The 13,164-nt window shown below is 51.4% G+C and overlaps 1 protein-coding gene across 3 annotated transcripts in view; it reads left to right on the top strand.

The window, feature by feature from the left end:
• Positions 1-13,164, top strand: part of rgs11 (regulator of G protein signaling 11) — a 196,172-nt gene that overhangs the window by 171 nt on the left and 182,837 nt on the right. For all 3 annotated transcript variants that reach the window (XM_072481296.1, XM_072481297.1, XM_072481295.1), the window contains exon 2: positions 419-515. In XM_072481296.1, the coding sequence (XP_072337397.1) occupies positions 419-515 (97 nt within the window). The remainder of the gene's footprint in view (positions 1-418; positions 516-13,164) is intronic.

Genomic DNA, 13,164 nt, shown 5'->3' with positions numbered 1-13,164 from the left:
TGAAGGGACTTTCTGAACCGTGCGAGAGGACAGTTGGCAAAAGATTCCTACTTAACGCGCGTATTCTTTATCCAGCCGGAGAACTAAGGTTTTGGGGGATTTTTATTTCCTGCAACTACAATAGATCAGTAAAAGTAGTTTTAATGCAACAATCTGACATTATTTAAGCGGTATGGGTGTAAGGCAAAAAGAAAATCGGTGATTTAATTGGAGATTCCGTGCTAACAATGAAAACCCAGGGAGAAAGGGAGTTATTCTCAGGTCGATGTGCACGACTCTGTCCAGAGAATTCATCCGATTCCATCGTGGAGATAGAGAACTGCTTGCTGAGAAAACAGATTGTCTTGTAAATGGTAAAGGTGTACCATATTTCGACTTATTTCTCTGTCTCTATATGTTATTTGCTATTATCTTGCAGATGGAGAAAGTGATAGTAGCAATGCAAGACCCTGACATTGGCGTTAAGATGAAATACCAAAAACTTCTCATCACTGCTATCCCCCACGCAGTGACTGGTAAGAACTTCCTTCTGTTAATGCAGCATTTAACTGTACGGGTTCATTGATGAGCCCCAAGGCTCTGTGATACCTCCTCGAAAAAGAATAAACACTCTCAAGTCTCTGGAACCGTTCCAAAATCTATATCCGCGTCTTGGTTCTTGGGAGGGACTCTCGCCTGCACCGCTTTGTTTACAAAAGCTTTGCATTTACATAGCGCCCGACGCCTTTCGAGCCAGTGAAGTCCCTTTTGAATGTCGTCACTGTTGCAATGTGGGAGCCACGTTAGGCAATTTTCTCATCGTAAACTCTCACAAGCAGCAATGCGATAATGACCAGTTAATCTGTTTTTAGTGATCTCCGTGGAGGAATAAGTCCAGGCCAGCACACCAGCCATTCCTCCCCTGCCCTTCCTCAAAAATGTGCCAAGGAACCTATTACATCCATTCCAGTAGAAAGATGAGGCCTTGAATGTAAAGCAGCACCTCTGACAGTGCAATGCTCCCTCAGTATTGCCTTGGAGTGTCAGCCTGGAGTTTTGTACTCAAAACCCGGGAGCGAAGTTGAACCAAGAACCTTGTGATTCAGAGTCCGAGCAAGGCAAACAGCAGGGCTGGTAATGTGATAAAGTGCATCTCTTCCCCCCCGCCCCATCCACTTACCCTTCTCCTCAGTTGTAGAATCTGGCTGATTTTCATCCCACTAATTTCTCTTCACCAGTTCAATGCCTGAACCATAAAGGTGAAATTACACTTTCCATTTTTATATGACCAACAAAATGTCTTCTGCGGATTCTTATCAATTGATTTAATTATATCAATGTGCTAAATTATGATGTATTGTTGGAATTGACAAAAAACATTTCGAAGTCAGTGTGCTTGTTAGAATGAGGAATGAAACACCTCCGACAAGTCAACACTTAAGCTCTCCAAGGCCAGCACAGTTCCGATGCATTTATGCTGCAAGTTTTGCTGCGAATACGTTTAAGCTTCTTCAAGCCCACTTTTCACTTGTGGGGAGAATTTCACAAGGTGCTGCACCAGGGCTGGGGCCTAAACATCAGTTGTTAAGAATTGGTAGATTCTCATCCACAATTTAACATCTAGGGATGCCAGTGGACAAAATATCACAAGCAGCCCACCTGACATTTTTTGCTAAGGCGCCTGATGCATGTGTAACCCTCAGGGTGGCTCAGAGCCTGGCAAACTCTGCCCATGTAGATTAAATCCAGTGTAAAAAGTCTAACTGCAGGAACTCTCAACTAGGAAATGAAAATGGCAGAAATACTCAACAGGTCTGGCAGTATCTGTAAAGAGAGGAAATTAATGAACATTCCAAGTCATTGACCTGTCATCAGAGACCTGGGGTGGGATTCTCCAACCCCCCGTCGGGTTAGAGAATCGCCGGGGGTCGGTATGAATCCCGCCCCTGTTGGCCGCCGAATTCTCCGGCACCTGAGATTCATCGGGGGCGGGAATCATGCCGCGCCGGTCGCCGCCCCCCCCCCCCCCCGGCGATTCTCCGGCCCGCGATGGGCCGAAGTCCCGCTGCTGTAATGTTGGTCCCGCCGGCGTGAATTAAACCACCTCCCTTACCGGCGGGGGCACGAGCAGGGTCCGCAGTCCTTGGGGGGGGGGGGGGGTGGGCACGGGGCGATCTGGCCCCGGGGGGGGGTGCCCCCACGGTGGCCTGGCCCGCGATCGGGGCCCATCGATCCACGGGAGGGTCTGTGCCGTGGGGGCACTCTTTTACTACGCGTCGGCCGTGTAGGTGGCCACCCCCTGCGCATGCGCGGGGATGACGTCAGCTGATGCTCCCGCGCATGCGTGGACTTCCGCCGGCCGGCAGAGTCCCTTCCACGCCAAAGGCCTTCCACGCCAACCGGTGGGACGGCAACCACTCCGGCACGGGTCTAGTCCCTAAAGGTGAGGGCTTGGTCCCTAAAGGTGCGGAGGATTCCGCACCTTTGGGGCGGCCCGACGCCGGAGTGGTTCACGCCACTCCATCCCGATGGGACCCCCCCCGCCCCGCCGGGTAGGGGAAAATCCCGCCCCTGAACTTTGCTTTGCTCCCGCTATCAGTTTGGGTCCTAAGTACTAAATCAGGTTGGATATCAGTGCTGCAAGAATATATGAGGTGCTACCTTGAATAAACCCTGAAAACAGCCACAGGGATCTCATTGCGTGATTAACCTATGTCCATAGTTTGAAATGCAGGCTGGAGGCAAACATTTTGGTGCCTGCACATCTGCATTATTTCTGTGTGTGACAGTGGTCCCTATGCTGATCATTGGCTGTGTGCTTTAACAGGGATCCAATACCTTGTGTGCCTAGCCCTACTTAAAGCTCGCCAGCACCTCTTTAAGGGGAGGAACATTGTGGCTGCTGGTGATATTAAGATCATTCTCAATATTGCACTGTGAACGATTTAACACTGGTTGGCCTTCAGAGTGTGCAACGTGGTCAAACGGACCTTTTCCAAAGGACTTTTTCGGGACCTGGCGACCTGAATCGGTGGAGGGGACGATAGGGAAGAGGCTTTCCCCCCTAGGTATGGACAGCTGGACCAGAAGTGGTCGAGTGGAGCAGCAAGGAGCAGCGGGGACCCCAGACCGGGTGGCGAAGCATGGCGGATGGCAGGGACCAGGGAGCGGAGGCTCACTGGCCAAGAGAGCAACAGATGGAGTTCTTCAGGAATTGCTTCGCCGAACTGAAGTGGGACACGCTGGACCCGATGAGAGCGGTAATGGACCAAATGGTCGAGACACAGGCGGTCCAAGAGAAGGCGCCCAGGGAGGTCAAGGTGAAGCTCTCTAGCCAGGCGGACACAGTAATGGAGCTTGAGCACGAGGTGGAGGAGCTGAACACCCGCCAGAGGAGGATGCAGGAGCAGCTTGAAGAGCTGGGGAACAGAGCCAGGAGGCAGAACTTGAGGATCGTTGGCCTCCCCGAGGGCTGCGAGGGATCGGATGTGGGTGCATACGTGATGGGTATGCTCGAGGCGCTGATGGGACCGGAGGCCTTCCCTCGACCCCTGGAGTTGGATGGGGCGCATAGAGCCCCGGCAAGGAAGCCCAGGACGGGCGACCGACCGAGGGCCTTGGTGGTCCGCTTTCACCAGCTGGCTGACAGGGAACGTGTGCTGCGATGGGCCAAGGCGGAGAGGAGCAGCAGATGGGAGGACTGCGAGGTGCGCATCTGCCAGGACTTGGGAACGGAGCTGGCCAAGAGGCGTGCAGGATTCATCAAGGTAAACGCAGCCCTCGACAAAAAGGAGGTGAAGTTTGGAATGCTGTATCCGGCGAAGCTTTGGGTTACGTTTGAGGAACTCCATTACTACTTCGAGACACCAGAACAGGTTTGGGCTTTCATTAAAGATAAGAAGCTGGACTTGAACTAACGGGCACTTAGTTTTTTCGGTGCTGTACAGTGGCGGCGGTCTGTTAACCTAACTTGCTCTGACTAGGAGTGGACTTTTATTAAAAGAAGAAGCTGGACTTGAACTAAAGGACTCTGGGCTCTCAGAGCTTTTGTGTGGCGGCGGTTTGTTAAATTATCCTGTACTGTAATGTTTTATCCAAGATTGTTTTCAGCGTGGACAGAGAGCGGGGGCTGGAGGGCGCGCTGCTTAGGGTGTTTTGGGGAGATTGCAACGAGTGGGGTGGAGGGGGGGGTGGGAAAGGGAAGAGAGAGGGGCCCCTGCAAATGGAGCCCTGCACTTGGTATCTTTCGGCGGGAGATTGGGGCCTCTGATAGGGGGTTGGGCTAGGGGCTGGTTAAGGGACTTGAAACGGCACGGGGAGATACAATCAGGTTAATGGGCCCTTGGTGGGTTGAGGGAGGGCTCGGGCGGGAGACAGTCCGGCGCCAAGGGCAGGGGTCAGCGTAGCTAGCGTAGGTCAGGGGGCACCAGGGAATGTAGGAGGAGGGGCGGGAGAGGGCCAAGCGCAGGGCTGACCTGGCAGGTCAGGCCTCGGGGGGGCAAGGGAGGTGGGGGGGGGGGGGGGGTGGCATCTGAGAAGTAGAGCAGAGGAGACTTAAGTGGGCAAGGGCGGGTGACCAGGGATCCCCCCCGGGGGAGAAAGTCGCTTGCAGACTTTCAGGGAACAGCACAGGAAACCGACAGCAGCAGCACCCGAGGTGGGGGGGGGGGGGGGGGCGGTGTGGGGGGGTGGAGGGTTAGAGCCACATTAGTTAGTTGAACACGTGTGGTATGGGCAAACAGAGCTGATAGGGGAAGTGCCTTATTAACATGTTTATTCTTTCCCACTGTTTGTTTTCACTATGTTAAGGCTCTTTGCATAGGGCCTTTTTTTCTCTCTGTAAATGTTACTAATTTGTTTTAAATAAAAAATTTCAAACAAAAAGTGTGCAACATGGTTTTCACAAATTACACTGGGGTCTTGGCTGAAGGAGTGGATAGGAGAGATACATTGTATGCTTACAGAGGCTCAGCAGACAATTACTCAGAAGGCAGTGGCAAGTGACAGCAGTGGAAGTCAATGCTAGGACTGTAGTGCCAAAGAGCTGGATACATTGAAAGAGGTTTGATGATGTGATGCAAGGTATCGCATAATGCCACTCCCTCACAACTGCAGCACTAGTTCATGCACTGATCAATTCCTGACACCCAAATCACTCACCTACCAACCATCTCTATCAATCGTGACTCAAATGTAACCATCATACAGCCCACCCTCAGATTCTTAGCAATATTGCAAGCCACATCACACAACTTGTACACACTGATAGTTAGTTCACCATTACAGCTACATCATCCAAATATCGCAAAGCTCTTTCACACTTCCCTCCTTGTTGCAAAAGATGGCAACAATAGGAGGCAGCAGGAATTAATGGGAGGGGGAAAAGTCCCAAGGAGGGTCATTATGGGTAGGGGCATTGCTGAGAGCCTTTCTCCCGCTTCCCTCCTCCCTCTTCCAGCAGGTTGTCCACCTCTGTGTGGCCTCATTTTCCCAGTCACGTTCAACGCCAAGAGGAAGGCCTTCTAGGTCATCCATATCAGGGAAAAACTGATTTGTACTGATGTAAATCACCAAAAAGGTACTTCATTACCAGTTTGTACACAATTAACTTGAAATAGGTATAAAAAGCTCCCAAAATGGATAGAATTGCAGCAACAGCCAGTCGAAGAAATCCAGAAAACTACCAACTACAAGTAGTTGATAGTCCCTTTAACCAGGACTGGTGAGCTATCCTTCGTGCTACTGAATGTGTGATCAGCCATGCAAAGTTAGGAGGGGGCGTAGGCTGTAGTATGGAACTCCAAAATAGCAGCACTAGCATCAAATTAGCATCACAACCAAATTTTGCATCATGATCGGCCCACTCTGCATGTATCAGGTGTGCACACGCAAACCCTTTTGATAAATAGTGTCCAGCACACTTCACAACAGAAGTAAGCATTTTCATAAGGTATACCTGTAGTAGTCGGTATTTGGGGTATTACGGCACCCTGAATAATGCTGTAAGACCATTGGTGTGGGAGGTACCTGAGACTGCTATTTTCATTGGTGAAGCCTGCCTGCTGGTTCCGCCCAGTAAGGCGGAGTATAAGAGCCGGTGTCTCCCCTGCAGCTGCATTCTGTACCTGCGCTGCTGGGGGAAACATCCAGTGCAATAAAGCCTTCAATTGTCTCCAATCTCGTCTCAGGAGTTATTGATCAAGCATCAATTTATTGCACTAGATTTTAAAGAATGGAGCTCCGAATCAAGCAGAGTATTTGCAACTCACCCCTACGCGGCAGACTCAGCGGCAACCTTCAAATACTGACTGGCATGCTTCAAAGGGTACCTCAGGACGGCCACGACTGAACCTATGGAGGACCAGAAACTGCATGTTCTCCGCTCGAAGGTGAGCCCAGAGATCTACACCCTCATCGAGGATGCGGACGATTTCGAGGCCGCAATGACCCTGCTGAAAGGACACTATATTCGCCCTGTAAACCAGGTCTACGCCTGACATCTGCTAGCGATGAGGCGACAAATCCCCGGGGAATCGCTGGAGGAGTTCTACCGTGCGCTCCTGGTGTTAGGGAGGAACTGTGACTGCCCGCAAGTTTCGGCCAGCGACCACACAGAACCTCTGATCCGGGACACTTTCATTGCAGGTATGCTGTCCTCCCAAACCCGCCAGCGATTGTTGGAGAAAGAGACACTAGGCCTCGAGGAGGCACGGGCCCTTGCTAGCTCCCTGGATGTGGCCTCCCGAAACGCCCGCGCTTACTTCCCTGACCGCGCGACAGCCCCTTGGGCAGCGTGGAACCCCCCCGCGGCCGACCCCGATGCACCCCCATCCCCCCACAAGCTTGTGCTGCGAGACTGTCAGGCAACCTCGGGGGGGGGGGGCCCGCTGCTATTTTTGCGGGCAAGCCAAGCACCCCCGGCAGCGCTGCCCGGCCCGCTCATCCATCTGCAAAGGGTGCGGCAAAAAGGGCCATTTCGTGGCAGTATGCCAGGCCCTAGCGAACCGAGACCGCCGCCACAACTCTCTCCACGAGCCACGTGCGGCCAGCGGGCGCCGCCAACTTCCTTCTCCAGGGCCACGTCCGGCCTCCGGGTGCTGCCATCTTGTTCCCCGGGGACCACGCGCGACGGATGGGCGCCGCCATCTTGTACACCTCCAGCTATGTGCGACCAGGACCCCGACTCGGGCGGTGTTTGGTTATCCGAGGAAAACATCCAAATTTTGCCACAACTTGTCTCGGTGACCCTGGACCAGTCTCGGCCCCGAACACTCTCGACTGCAACGACGACCGTGCTCCTCAACGGGCATAAAACACCCTGCCGGATCGACTCCGGGAGCACAGAGAGCTTCATACACCCCAATACGGTAAGGCGCTGTTCTCTTCCCATCCACCCAGTCAACCAAAAAATCTCCCTGGCCTCCAGGTCTCACTCGGTATAGATCAAAGGGTTCTGCATAGCGAACCTCACGGTCCAGGGAAGGGAGTTTAGAAATGACCGGCTCTATGTCCTTCCTCATCTCTGCGCTGCCACGCTCCTAGGGTTAGACTTCCAATGTAACCTCCAGAGCTTAACTTTTAAAATCGACGGGTCGTCCCCCCCCCCCCCCCCCCCTCACTGCCTGCAGCCTCGCGACCCTCAAAGTCCGCCTTCTCTGTTTGCGAACCTTACCCCGGATTGCAAACCCGTCGCCACCAGGAGCAGACGGTACAGCGCCCAGGACCAGACCTTCATTCGGTTGGAAGTCCAGCGGTTACTGAAGGAAGGTATTATTGAGGCTAGCAACAGTCCCTGGAGAGCTCAAGTAGTGGTTGTAAAGACCGGGGAGAAGCATAGGATGGTCATCGATTATAGTCAGACCATCAACAGGTATACGCAGCTCGATGCGCACCCTCTCCCCCGCCTATCTGATCTGGTCAATCAGATTGCACAATACAAGGTCTTTTCCATGGTGGATCGAAAATATACCTACCACTAGCTCCCCATCCGCCCGGGCGACAGAAAATACACTGCATTCGAAGCAGATTGGCGGCTCTACCACTTCCTAAGGGTTCACTTCGATGTCACAAATGGAGTCTCGGCCTTCCAACGGGAGATGGACCGAATGGTTGACCGGTACGGTTTGCGGGCCACGTTTCCGTACCTCGATACGTCACCATCTGCGGCCACGACCAGCAGGACCACGACACCAACCTCCGAAAATTCCTCCATTCCGCAAGAATCCTTAATCTAACATATAACAAGGACAAATGCGTGTTCAGCACTGACTGTCTAGCCATCCTCTGCTACGTAGTGCATGATGGAGTTATAGGCCCGGATCCCGAACGCATGCGCCCCCTCATGGAGTTCCCCCTCCCCCACTGCTCCAAGGCCCTGAAACGCTGCCTGGGATTTTTTTTGTATTATGTCCAGTGGGTCCGGACCAAGGCCCGCCCACTAATTCAATCCACAGTTTTTCCCCTGTCGGCAGAGGCTCGCCAGGCCTTCAGCCGCATCAAAGCGGACATCTCAAAGGCCACGATGCACGCAATCGACGAATCCCTCCCCTTCCAAGTCGAGAGCGACATGTCCGACGTAGCACAGGCGGCTACACTCAACCAATCGGGCAGACCCGTGGCCGCCTTCTCACGCACCCTCCACGCTTCAGAAATTCACCATTCCTCAGTTGAAAAGGAGACCTAGGCCATAGTAGAAGCTGTGCGGCACTGGAGGCATTCCCTGGCCGGCAGGAGATTCACTCTCCTCACTGTCCAAAGGTCGGTTGCTTTCATGTTCGATAATGCACAGTGGGGCAAGATAAAGAACGATAAGATCTTACGGTGGAGGATCGAGCTCTCCACCTACAACTATGAGATCTTGTATCATCCCGGGAAGCTAAACGAGCCTCCTGATGCCCTATCCTGTGTGCCACCGCACAAGTGGACCGCCTCCGGGCCCTCCACGAGGACCTCTGCCACCCGGAGGGTCACTCGATTCTTCCATTTCATTAAGACCTGAAACCTGCCCTACTCCATCGAGGAGGTCAGGACCGCCACCAGGAATTGCCAAATCTGCGCCGAGTGCAAACCGTACTTCTACAGGCCAGAGAAAGCGCACCTGATAAAGGCTTCCCATCCCTTTGAACGACTCAGTATGGACTTTAAAGGGCCCCCCCTCCACCAACCGCAACACGTACTTCCTGAACGTGATTGACGAGTACTCCCGGTTCCCATTCGCCATCCTCTGCCCCGACATGACCGCAGCCACCGTCATAAAAGCCCTCCACAGTATCTTCACGCTGTTTGGTTTCCCCGCCTACATACAGAGCGATAGGGGATCCTCCTTCATGTGCGACGAACTGCGTCAATTCCTGCTCAGCAAGGGCATTGCCTCGAGCAGGACGACCAGTTACAACCCCCGGGGAAACGGGCAGGTGGAGAGGGAGAACGGAACGGTCTGGAAGACCGTCCTACAGGCCCTACGGTCCAGGAATCTCCCAATCTCCTGCTGGCAGGAGGTCTTCCCGGATGCTCTCCACTCCATCCGATCACTGCTGTGTACCACGACCAACCAAACCCCTCACGAACATCTCCTTGTCTTCCCTAGGAAGTCCTCCTCCGGGACTTTGCTCCCAACCTGGCTGGCAGCTCCTGGACCCATCCTGCTCCGCAGACACGTGCGGGCGCACAAGTCAGACCCATTGGTCGAGAGGGTCCACCTCCTGCACGCTAACCCTCAATACACCTACGTGGCGTACCCCGACGGCCGACAGAATACGGTCTCCCGACGGGACCTGGTGCCCGCTGGAACCCCACCAACACCCCCACTACTGACCCCATCCTCCCTTCCACCGGCGCACCCCACAGCCGCCCCCTTCCCAGGTGGATCGGTCCTTCCACTGGTCCCATCTAGGGGTGATGAAGCTGCTGAAGAAGCCGAAGCCACGCTCCCGGAGCTACGGGTGCCCGAGCCGTCGCCTGCATCACCGCCGAAGCTACGACAATCGCAGAGGACGACCAGGGCCCCCGATCGACTAATTGCTTCACTCTGACTGTAAATAATTACTGTAAATAGTTGCAACATGTAACGAGGCAAAACACTGTGCTAATGTATACCGGGTACCACCATAACCTACATCTCTACCACTGTATAACGCAAGACCACCACCCCCGCTGGTCTCTTTTTTTTTTTTTTTAACGGGGGTGAATGTGGTAGTCTGTATAAGGGGTATTACGGTACCCTGAATAATGCTGTAAGACCATTGGTGTGGGAGGTACCTGAGACTGCTATTTTCATTGGTGAAGCCTGCCTGCTGGTTCCGCCCAGTAAGGCAGAGTACAAGAGCCTGTGTCTCCCCAGCAGCTGCATTCTGTACCTGCGCTGCTGGGGGAAACATCTAGTGCAATAAAGCCTTCAGTTGTCTCCAATCTCGTCTCAGGAGTTATTGATCAAGTTATTGATTGATTTGATTTTTTTTAGAGGCTTTGTAGCACCCAAAATGCCACAAAACTGACTTTCAGTCCCTTAAATCCCAACTCTATGTTTCAGCCTTGTCCAAAGATGTGCAGATTCAGTGGAGTTATAGGGAAACGGCGGGGATGTGGGCCTAGGAAGGGTGCTCTTTCGGAGGGTTGGAGCAGACTTGATGGGCTAATGGCCCCCTTCTGCACTGTAGGAATTCTTTGGATTCTATGGAAAACTCTGAAGAACATTCCCTATTGTACAAGGCAATTTTTCTTTAACCACAATGAGTGGCTTATACATGTAATTTTGTAATCTTAAACTGTGGCCCATAGCTACTGGCAAATGGGTGAAACTATAAAAAACCATTTCACACAAGACCCACCAGACAGAGGAGATCTCCATTGGGCTTATTTTGAGTTATAGTTCCAGAGATGAAAAGTCTTGGTCAGTATCTAACCCAGGCATTTAAAAATAAAATAATTTAACTTAAAATTACAATAGCCCTCAAAAACTTAATATATGATTATAAAAAGGTAATGCATTTTGATAGGTCTTACATAGAGGGGAAATATACCATAAATGGTAAAACTCTTAGGAATATAGAAAGTCATAGAGATCAGGGCATGCAGATCCACAGATCTCTGAAGGTGGCAACACAAGTGGACAAGGTAGTCAGGAAAGCATACGTAATGCTTGCCTTCATTGGATAGGGCATTGAGTACAAAAACTGGCAAGTCATGCTACAATTGTATAGAACCTTGGTAAGGCTACACTTGGAATATTGTGCACAATTCTGGACGCTACACTACCAGAAGAATGTGTAGGCTTTTGAGAGGGTGCAGAGGAGGTTTACCAGGATGTTGCCTGGTCTGGAGGGTGTTAGCTATGTGGAGAGGCTGTATAGACTTGGACTCTTTTCATTAGAAAGATGGAGGTTGAAGGGTGACCTGATAGAGGTCTACAAGATTATGAGGAGCATGGATAGAGTGGATGGGCAGGCACTCTTTCCCAGGGCGGAGGGGTCAGTCACCAGGGGGCATAGGTTTAACGTCCATGGGGAAAGTTTTAGAGGAAATGTGCGAAGCAGGTTTTTTTATGCAGAGGATGGTGAGTGCCTGGAACGCGCTACCAGGGGAGGTTGCGGAAGTAGGTACATTAACGGCGTTCAAAAGGCATTTTGACAAACACATGGATAGGATCTGTATAGAGGGATACGGCACTAGGAAGTGCTGAGGGTTTTGGCAAAGGTTGGTACCATGGCAGATACAGTCTTGGCGGGCAGAAGGGCCTGTTCCTGTGCTGTATTGTTCTTTGTTCTTCTTAGTGACGTTATGTGAATAGTAAACTATCATATCTGGCTAATCGATTTCGATTCTATTTCGATGTGACTGGAGGAGAGCCATGTAATGTCACAGTTCAGTTCAGAAGTGAATGGATCCAAGCTAGATGGTGTAGTATGAAACTACATACAGATCTTTAATTGATCTTAGGTTTATTCACAGAATGCAGCATTACGTTTCGTTTGAATTAAAGCGAAATACTGCTGATGCTGGAAATCGGAAATGAAAACCAAAAATGCTGGAAACACGCAGCAGGTCTGGCAGCATCTGTAGAGAGAGAAGCCGAGTTAAAGGACAGGATTTTCCAGCTGTTCCTGCTGGCGGGATCTTCCCATTCGACTGATGGCAACCCCCAGCTGTTGGTTCTCCGCAGCAGAGGGCGCGCACAACGGGAAATCGCACTGACAGCGATGGGACGGGACGATCCCGTCACCGGCTAATGGCAGTACGTCTACACCGCCACAAAAACACCCTGTGGCAGGGGGTGGAAAATCCCACTCAAGGTTGAGTCTAAAATGACTTTTCATCAGAACTTTATCAGAGTTGGGCCGCACGGTGGTGCAGTGGTTAGTGTGTTTGATCTTCTATACTTTGTAAAGGACTCCACCAAACACCATGACTTGTCCAAACCAGGATCCTTATTGAATCATACATGGTAAGATAGCGATCTGTTACAGAGCAAATTATCATGGAGTTTCTTTGTACTCCTCTGGAACTACACCTAGCACAACTGTTCACCTGTATGTCTTACTACCATCTCCCACAACCATCTGCTGATGGCCGGATGTGTCACCACTTATATAAAAGTCCCTGGTCACATGACCATGGTCTTGAGACCGCTTAGTGTGTCTGCACCGCCACCTACTGGTTGGAGGTCACACACCATTCATCTATGATATTGCTTAAAGGCATATCACCACATCCCCCTTCCTCACAAAACATTAAGATTTGTTTACAAGCAACATTGATCTTTTAACTTTATACAATCATGATATTTGTCTAACAATGTGAATGAGTTTTACTAGGGTGTCCATAAACATGATATGCCTGGCCAGTGTCCATCTCTTTTTGCACAGATCTTTGTGCCTCCCTCACGGGATCACCTCTGTGATCATTCAATCTGTTGCCAGTCTCTTCGAAGACTGGTTTACGTGCCGGCCTCTTGTTTCTTTTCTTTTTAAAAATAAATTTGGAATACCAAATTCATTTTTTCCAATTAAGGGGCAATTTAGCGTGAGCAATCTACCTAGCTTCCACATAACATAATAATCGCTTATTGTCAGAAGTAGGCTTCAATGGACTTCCGGTGGCGGCTATGAGGGAAGTCGCACATTTGGTGGCTCCCGCTCTGGCCGGTTTTTTGGACCTTTTCCCCCGACTTTTTTGCAGTTTTGAGCGCTG

Source organism: Scyliorhinus torazame, chromosome 17 (assembly GCF_047496885.1).
Source record: "Scyliorhinus torazame isolate Kashiwa2021f chromosome 17, sScyTor2.1, whole genome shotgun sequence".
NCBI lineage: Eukaryota > Metazoa > Chordata > Chondrichthyes > Carcharhiniformes > Scyliorhinidae > Scyliorhinus > Scyliorhinus torazame.
The sequence above is the reverse complement of the archived record's forward strand: the minus strand, read 5'-3'. Positions and strand labels throughout refer to the sequence as shown.